Consider the following 9,034-nt stretch of genomic DNA (forward strand, 5'->3'; position numbering starts at 1 on the left):
CTACATAGGGAATACGGTTGCCTATATATCATACTGTAATGTTAGTGGTTGCCGCATTAGAATATTAGAATATCATACTGTAATGTTGACTCCCCCCTTTTTCTTCTGTTGTGTGTCCTCCCATAAGTCATTGAAGCGTTCAATGAGATAGGCCCCTGCCTTCACAGGGGGATATGTTGGACCGGTCACAACAGGTGATGAGGGCTTCATCGTCCAGCCAGGGACTGCTGTGTGCTCGAGTCTCCAGCGGGGGAGAATATCATACTGTAATGTTAGTGGTTGCCTCATTAGAATATCATACTGTAATGTTAGTGGTTGCCTCATTAGAATATCATACTGTGTTGTTGGGCTTTACTATGGTTCTACATACAGTAGCTGTACCTGGAGGGTTTCTGCTCACATATTCCTTTATCTGATTCGCTGTCTCCCACTTCCCTTCATATATTTAAAAGGAAATGACTGGTATATGTAAACACCCTCTATCCCATGTCAACACCAATCCAATGCTTTTACATTTGTGGGGAGTAGTGAACGAGTGCTACACTTCAGGAGGAAGGAGAGATTATTGGGACACACCCATGGAGTGAAGATAGAGGGATGTCAAAGAGGAGAGAGGTAATGGTTGTACTTGACTTATTTATTCTCTCATTACTGACATAAATTTTCCCTAACATAATTGCATAACACAAAATAATTAATGCTAGATAGATAATGCTCACTTCCTCCCATAAGAATCATTGAAGCGTTCAATGAGATATGCCCCTGACTTCACAGGGGGATATTTGTTGGACCCGTCACAACAGGTGATGAGGGCTTCATCGTCCGGCTGCACAAAGAAAGCCAGGGACTGCCGTGTGCTCGAGTCTCCAGCAGGGGGCAGCAAAACCCTATGGACCTGAAAGGGAAAGTGCCATGCAAAAATCAAAGGTGAATTTACCTTTGTGTCCACAGAGACCCGAGTCATATTCACTAGGCACCAAACTGAAGAAAATGAACTGAATTTAAGAAAATAAATGTTTGTTTTCATTTTCTGTTGCAGAATGTTTTGCTACAGTGTGCCCTAATGAATATTATTTTAAATCTTACAAATACTTTGAGCATTTCCTTTAGTCTTCCAGGTGGGTGGGGTTTGTTTGCACTTTTAGGACTTTTCTATTGGTTCCATTACAACAGGCAAATTCAATCAAGCACTGCTTTGAAGTATTCCAAATTATTTTAAATAGTATTTGAACGCAGTTCTGTTTCCACATGCAATAAACCTGTAACATCTTGTATGATCTTATCAGGTAACAGTGTGTCAAATGGAAGGGCAAGTCTCACCGCTGAGAGGAAAACATCACTGGTCCACCTCTGCATCAGGTCAGCTATGTTGATCAGTACTGTCCCAGGGATGCTGGGAGCAGAGATGAACTCCCCTGACCTGGTACGCACCTATGGAGTTGTCATTTTAATATCAGTTTAACCCCATTACTGCTATAACACACATTAGCCATGTTAATAGAATGAAATGGATCCAGGTTCCATTTATTCTACAATATATTTCACCCAGGTCACTTGGTAAATTTGTTAATCTCCAAAGTGTTCTGAAATTGAAGTGACTGCAGGTCTCATTCCCAAACGAATGGGGGAAATGGCAACATCTAATAAGATGGCATTTAGAGGTATGGATAACTTTATTTTTGACAAACTTTGCTATTGGGGTGAACAAATACCATTAAACATACATACAGTGCATTCGGAAAGTATTCAGACTCCTTCCCTTTTTACACATTTTGTTACGTTATAGCCTTATTCTAAAATGGATTAAATAAAACATTTTCCTCATCAATCTACACACAATACCCCATAATGGCAAAGCGAAAACAGGTTTTTAGACATTTTTAGCAAATGTATTGCAAATAAAAATCTGAAATACCTTATTTTCAGACCCTTTGCTATGAGACTTGAAATTGAGCTCCGGTGCATCCGGTTTCCATTGATCATCCTTCAGATGTTTTCTACAACTTGATTGGAGTCCACCTGTGGTAAATTCAAGGTCCCATAGTTGACAGTGCATGTCAGAGCAAAAACCAAGCCATGAGGTCGAAGGAATTGTCCGTAGAGCTCAGAGACAGGATTGTGTCGAGGCACAGATCTGGGGAAGGGTAACAAAACATTTTCGCAGCATTGAAGGTCCCCAAGTGGCCTCCATCATTCTTAAATGGAAGAAGTTTGGAACCACCGAGACTCTTCCTAGAGCTGACCAGCCCAGCCAAACTGAGCAATCGGGGGAGAAGGGCCTTGGTCAGGGAGGTGACCAAGAATCCCATGGTCACTCTGACAGAGCTCCAGAGTTCCTCTGTGGAGATTGGAGAACCTTCCAGAAGGACAACCATCTCTGCAGCATTCTACCAATCAGGCCTTTATGGTAGAGTGGCCAGATGGAAGCCACTCCTCAGTAAAAAGGCACATGACAGCCCGCTTGGAGTTTGCCAAAAGGACCCTAAAGGACTATCAGACCATGAGAAACAAGATTCTCTGGTCTGATGAACCAAAGATTGAACTCTTTGGCCTGAATGCCAAGCCTCACGTCTGGAGGAAACCTGGCACCATCCCTACGGTGAAGCATGGTGGTGGCAGCATCATGCTGTAGGGATGTTTTTCAGCGGCAGGGACTGGGAGACTAGTCAGGATCGAGGGAAAGGTGAACGGAGCAAAGTACAGAGAGATCCTTGATGAAAACCTGCTCCAGAGTGCTCCGGACCTCAGACTGGGGTGAAGGTTCACCTTCAAACAGGGCAATGATCCTAAGCACACAGCCAAGACAACGCAGGAGTGGCTTCGGTACCAGTCTCTGAATGTCCTTGAGAGGCCCAGCCAGAGCCCGGACTTGAACCCGATCTAACATCTCTGGAGAGACCTGAAAATAGCTGTGCAGCGATGCTTCCTATCCAACATGACAGAGCTTGAGAGGATATGCAGAGAAGAATGGGAGAAGCTCCCCAAATACAGGTGTGCCAAGCTTGTAGCGTCATACCCAGGAAGACTCGAGGCTGTAATCGCTGCCAAAGATGCTTCAACAAAGTCTGAATACTTATGTAAATGTGATATTTCAGTTTCTATTTTTAATACATTTGCAAATATTTCTAAAAACCTGTTTTTGCTTTGTCATTATGGGGTATTGTGTGTAAATTCATGAGGGGAAAAAAACAATTTAAATCAATTTTAGAATAGGGCTGTAACGTAACAAAATTGAAAAAGCCATGGGGTCTGAATACTTTCCCAATGCACTGTAGTCCAGTAAAAAAACAAAGTTTTTCCTGCCAGGTGATGTAGCCAGGAAAAACTCCTGCCCCTAATAGACACTGCAGAGGATTCAGTGGTGTCTTGTTTACCTGCAGGCCACCCTCTTGGTTCTAGAAGTCCAGAGGATTCAGTGGTGTATTGTTTACCTGCAGGCCACCCTCTTGGTTCTAGAAGACCAGAGGATTCAGTGGTGTCTTGTTTACCTGCAGGCCACCCTCTTGGTTCTAGAAGACCAGAGGATTCAGTGGTGTATTGTTTACCTGCAGGCCACCCTCTTGGTTCTAGAAGACCAGAGGATTCAGTGGTGTCTTGTTTACCTGCAGGCCACCCTCTTGGTTCTAGAAGACCAGAGGATTCAGTGGTGTATTGTTTACCTGCAGGCCACCCTCTTGGTTCTGGAAGACCAGAGGATTCAGTGGGGTCTTGTTTACCTGCAGGCCACCCTCTTGGTTCTAGAAGACCAGAGGATTCAGTGGTGTATTGTTTACCTGCAGGCCACCCTCTTGGTTCTGGAAGACCAGAGGATTCAGTGGGGTCTTGTTTACCTGCAGGCTACCCTCTTGGTTCTAGAAGACCAGAGGATTCAGTGGTGTATTGTTTACCTGCAGGCCACCCTCTTGGTTCTAGAAGACCAGAGGATTCAGTGGTGTCTTGTTTACCTGCAGGCCACCCTCTTGGTTCTGGAAGACCAGAGGATTCAGTGGGGTCTTGTTTACCTGCAGGCCACCCTCTTGGTTCTGGAAGACCAGAGGATTCAGTGGTGTCTTGTTTACCTGCAGGCCACCCTCTTGGTTCTAGAAGACCAGAGGATTCAGTGGTGTCTTGTTTACCTGCAGGCCACCCTCTTGGCTCTGGAAGACCAGGGTGATGCTGCCGTAGTCAGAGTGTTCTCCACAGCGCAGCTGGCCCTCCTTCACCCTGTCACCCCTCACCGGGGGGTAATACAGAGACCTCAGGGTACTGCTGTTCTCATCACCTGCAGGAGACAACAATCAAGCCTGATTCACACAACAGGGCCGACCCAACTGTATTTTCCTTTCACATTGTCCTTTCAAAGATGGTTCCAGCATTATTGCAACCGTGTCAGATTGTTAAAATACACATTGACGTTGAAAGGGAACCATGATTAATGTGTATTTGTAACATTCTGACACTGTGTTGCAATAGTGCTTTGACAAAGAAGCTTGCTCCAAAACGCTTTAGAAATTAATATCGTTAAAGGGGATAAGCTGCCATCCTTAACTTTATTTTTCAACTGGGCAATTCCACGGTAAAAGAGTGACACAGACTCAGATTTTCACTTTAAAATGTAAGTCTAACAGAATGAGTTTGTGCTCTGTGCCATCATTCTGTTACCAAACTTTGCATCTGCACTGTTCAAGTAAATGTGTTTTTGTTACATTTTGTGTGTACATTGTTAAAAGTAGTCCTTGTACATAGAGTTGTAAGGTTTGTTTAATTTTGCAATCATTGGTTTTTGTTTGACATGCAGTACTAGTCAAAAGTTTGGACACACCAACTCATTCAAGGGATTTTCTTTATTTTTACTATTTCCTACATTGTAGAATAATAGTGAAGACAGCAAAACTATGAAATAGCACATATGGAAGTAACCAAAAAAAGTGTTAAACAAATCAAAATATCCACCCGTTGCCTTGATGACAGCTTTGCACACTCTTGGCTATTTGAAGAATCGCAAATATAAAACATTTTTTTGATTTGTTTAACACTTTTGTTGGTTACTACATCATTTCATATGTATTATTTCATAGTTTTGATGTCTTCACTATTATTCTACAATGTAAAAATAAAGAAAAACCCTTGAATGAGTAGGTGTGTCCAAACTTTTGACTGGTAGCATACATTTTAAAGTAAAGAATCTGAGTCACAGTGTCACTCTGTTACCATGGAATTGCCCAACTTCAGTTTTACATTCCTAGGACTGAGCACCCCTTCACCCAGTTGCGATTGTACATAGATAACCCCCTGAGAGAGAGAGAGCTGTACTCACTCCCTATGTGTCTGTGTACACTCAGGAAGACCTCAGCCTCCAGGCCCAGACTGTAGGCCATCACATGGAGCACCCGGAGACTCAGGTCCTTACAGCGCAGGAAGAACGACGACTGGATCTCACAGAATCCACTCACTCCTTCCCACGATGGCCATTTCTATAGACCAGGAAGAGTTATGTAAGGACAGTGAAATCAGAGCTATAGAAGTGCTCAAAAAAATAAAGGGAACACTTAAACAACACAATGTAACTCCAAGTCAATCACACTTCTGTGAAATCAAACTGTCCACTTAGGAAGCAACACTGATTGACAATACATTTCACATGCTGTTGTGCAAATGGAATAGACAACAGGTGGAAATTATAGGCAATTAGCAAGACACCCCCAATAAAGGACTGGTTTTGCAGGTGGTGACCACAGACCACTTCTCAGTTCCTATGCTTCCTGGCTGATGTTTTGGTCACTTTTGAATGCTGGCGGTGCCTTCACTCTAGTGGTAGCATGAGACGGAGTCTACAACCTACACAAGTGGCTCAGGTAGTGCAGCTCATCCAGGATGGCACATCAATGCGAGCTGTGGCAAGAAGGTTTTCTGTATCTGTCAGCGTAGTGTCCAGCGCATGGAGGCGCTACCAGGAGACAGGCCAGTACATCAGGAGACGTGGAGGAGGCCGTAGGAGGGCAACAACCCAGCAGCAGGACTGCTACCTCCGCCTTTGTGCAAGGAGGAGCAGGAGGAGCACTGCCAGAGCCCTGCAAAATGACCTCCAGCAGGCCACAAATGTGCATGTGTCTGCTCAAACGGTCAGAAACAGACTCCATGAGGGTGGTATGAGGGCCCGACGTCCACAGGTGGGGGTTGTGCTTACAGCCCAACACCGTGCAGGACGTTTGGCATTTGCCAGAGAACACCAAGATTGGCAAATTCGCCACTGGCGCCCTGTGCACTTCAAAGATGAAAGCAGGTTCACACTGAGCACATGACAGACGTGACAGAGTCTGGAGACGCCGTGGAGAACGTTCTGCTGCCTGCAACATCCTCCAGCATGACCGGTTTGGCGGTGGGTCAGTCATGGTGTGGGGTGGCATTTCTTTGGGGGGCCGCACAGCCCTCCATGTGCTCGCCAGAGGTAGCCTGACTGCCATTAGGTACCGAGATGAGATCCTCAGACCCCTTGTGAGACCATATGCTGGTGCGGTTGGCCCTGGGTTCCTCCTAATGCAAGACAATGCTAGACCTCATGTGGCTGGAGTGTGTCAGCAGTTCCTGCAAGAGGAAGGCATTGATGCTATGGCCCGCCCGTTCCCCAGACCTGAATCCAATTGAGCACATCTGGGACATCTTGTCTCGCTCCATCCACCAACGCCACGTTGCACCACAGACTGTCCAGGAGTTGGCGGATGCTTTAGTCCAGGTCTGGGAGGAGATCCCTCAGGAGACCATCCACCACCTCATCAGGAGCATGCCCAGGCGTTGTAGGGAGGTCATACAGGCACGTGGAGGCCACACACACTACTGAGCCTCATTTTGACTTGTTTTAAGGACATTACATCAAAGTTGGATCAGCCTGTAGTGTGGTTTTCCACTTTAATTTTGAGGGTGACTCCAAATCCAGACCTCCATGGGTTGATACATTTGATTTCCATTGATAATTTTTGTGTGATTTTGTTGTCAGCACATTAAACTATGTAAAGAAAAAAGTATTTAATAAGATTATTTCATTCATTCAGATCTAGGATGTGTTATTTTAGTGTTCCCTTTATTTTTTTGAGCAGTGTACAATATAGGATATAAAATATGACATGTTTTGACAACTGTCAATGTATTCCTATGGGTGGCCTGGTGAGGTCTGTTCCAAGATGGAGTTTTATCAGAGTGGTTGAACTCTGTATAATAATAAAAATAATATGCCATTTAGCAGACGCTTTTATCCAAAGCGACTTACAGTCATGCGTGCATAATTTTTTTTTTTTTGTGTATGGGTGGTCCCGGGGATCGAACCCACTACCTTAGCGTTACAAGCGCCGTGCTCTACCAGCTGAGCTACAGAGTGAGGTCAATCACTTTGTACCTTGACCTTAACACTGATAGCAACAACAACCACCTCAGAGAAGTTGGCTGTGTCTACAGCTGTCGCAATAGAGACAGAGACAGACAGACAGACAGGTTGTTTACTATGACTGGATGAAGGGATGCAGTGTTGAAGGCTTCCTTTAGGTCTCCTGGTCTCTTGGGATTTAAACTGTGAATACAGATAGTCCTAACCATTCAATCAATGTACTAAACAAACAGTCATCATTAACACTATACTGAGTGGAGCCTATGGATATATAATATAATACAATACAATAGAATAGAATAGAATGACTAGAATAGACTAGAATAAGGGTTTTGACATGAAAGCACAGCCAGATGTTTTGACTTGACAGTGTGTCTCTATACCTCTCAGTCTCTGAAGACACCCAGCCATGGTTAGGATTATTTGCGAAGCTTTTCCTGCTGAAAGGCAGTTTCATTTCGTCTGGTTGCAGAAAGAATTTCTTGGATATGTTCATAACACCGTCCACCTATAAAGCATAGCCAAATGTTGGTCACCCAAAGCACATAACGCACTCGCACTGACATGCCCAATATATCTAACATCTTTAAAAAAAAAATCAGCTCACCTCTTGTTGCACTATCCCAGTATTCTTCAAATAAACAAATCCCACTTCAGTAAAAGCCGTTTTCAACTGCCTGCTCAGGATCTCTAACTGCTCGCCAGAAACATCGTTTTCCCCTAATTTGTATGCTCCGAAATCAACTACTGGTATCTTCATGTTGGAAATTGGGACAATGATCTGGCTAAACAATGAACCAGTGAGTAGGATATGATTGCACCCAGACAGTGGGGTCGCCGGGAGTGTATTCCTTATGCCAATTCTGTTGAAAAACGTTTTTAAACGAAAACAAATGGAACGAAACGGGGAAGGATCTACCTTGATTTTGTCCAATAGAAACTCTCGTAAAAAACAAAAACGGTTTGCAACTGTTTAGACTAATGATTACACACTAGTTGAGTGAGCGAATTTTTACGTAATCCCTTTTCCTCAGTGTGCGTGAACCATGTGACAACTGTGAGCCAATAGGAAAGCGACCTTCAATTACTGTAGGTTGTGCAATCCTATTATTTCACCTTTGGATGTTAATTGTCTTATATAAAGTTAGCTAAGGTCTCATGTTTGTTTGACTCACGAAGGATAAATACGGTTTTTGTTACGTTTATTACCCCGCAAATACTGAATTATTCACTTTTTACAAAGTTGGTAAATTTGAGTGACAGATTTTGTCATTGAATGACATCTAACATAAACAGTTTTACAGTGTTGTTGACCATTAAAGTCGGTGTGGTTTACTCAAAATAAAGATGCTCGACTTGAAAGGAGGATGGAATATTTATTTTGCAGGTTGTGGGTTCATTGGCATTTACTACGTAGGAGCCTCTAGCTGTATCCTTGAGCAAGTCCCCCACCTCATGGCGAATCCAAAGTATTTGGAGCCTCGACAGGTGCATTGATGGCAGTGGTGCTCACCATTGGAATGCCCATAGGTATGTTGAATACTGTACATTGGTAGTTGGCCGAAACTGTTGAAACGAACAGACTAAATATTACATACATGAAATAATGACTTCTTAATTATTATATAGTCAATATTTAATGTATTTAGTACATAATGATTAGGCATATATGCCTAC

General features: G+C 43.6%; 1 protein-coding gene across 2 annotated transcripts; it reads right to left on the reverse strand.

The window, feature by feature from the left end:
- Positions 1-616: 616 nt before the first annotated feature.
- LOC311149067 (uncharacterized protein) lies at positions 617-8,394 on the reverse strand. Of its 2 annotated transcripts, none has more exons than XM_084186172.1 (7): positions 7,965-8,394; positions 7,741-7,865; positions 7,474-7,540; positions 5,297-5,453; positions 4,116-4,261; positions 1,321-1,431; positions 617-895 (listed from the first exon to the last, which is right to left on the reverse strand). In XM_084186172.1, exons 1-7 carry the CDS (start codon positions 8,115-8,117, stop codon positions 716-718), a joined length of 939 nt encoding a protein of 312 aa, XP_084042298.1. In that variant the 5' UTR covers positions 8,118-8,394; the 3' UTR covers positions 617-715. The 2 variants fall into 2 exon arrangements, 1 of the variants encoding a protein (XP_084042298.1); XR_014614996.1 differs by lacking the exon at positions 617-895 and adding an exon at positions 3,660-4,079 and having other exon boundaries at positions 1,356-1,431.
- Positions 8,395-9,034: the final 640 nt, after the last annotated feature.

The sequence above is a fragment of the Coregonus lavaretus genome, assembly GCF_964263955.1.
Source record: "Coregonus lavaretus genome assembly, chromosome: 21".
NCBI classification, from domain to species: Eukaryota; Metazoa; Chordata; class Actinopteri; order Salmoniformes; family Salmonidae; genus Coregonus; species Coregonus lavaretus.

Bases quoted from the DNA above. Each gene is read 5' to 3' on its own strand.
- LOC311149067 (XM_084186172.1), bottom strand. From the start codon at position 8,117: ATGAAGATACCAGTAGTTGATTTCGGAGCATACAAATTAGGGGAAAAC. The intron at 7,541-7,740 runs GTATAGAGACAC...CTGTATTCACAG, and splicing joins GTGTCTTCAGAGACTGAGAG to TTTAAATCCCAAGAGACCAG. The intron at 1,432-4,115 runs GTAAACAAGACA...ACAACTCCATAG, and splicing joins GCCAAGAGGGTGGCCTGCAG to GTGCGTACCAGGTCAGGGGA.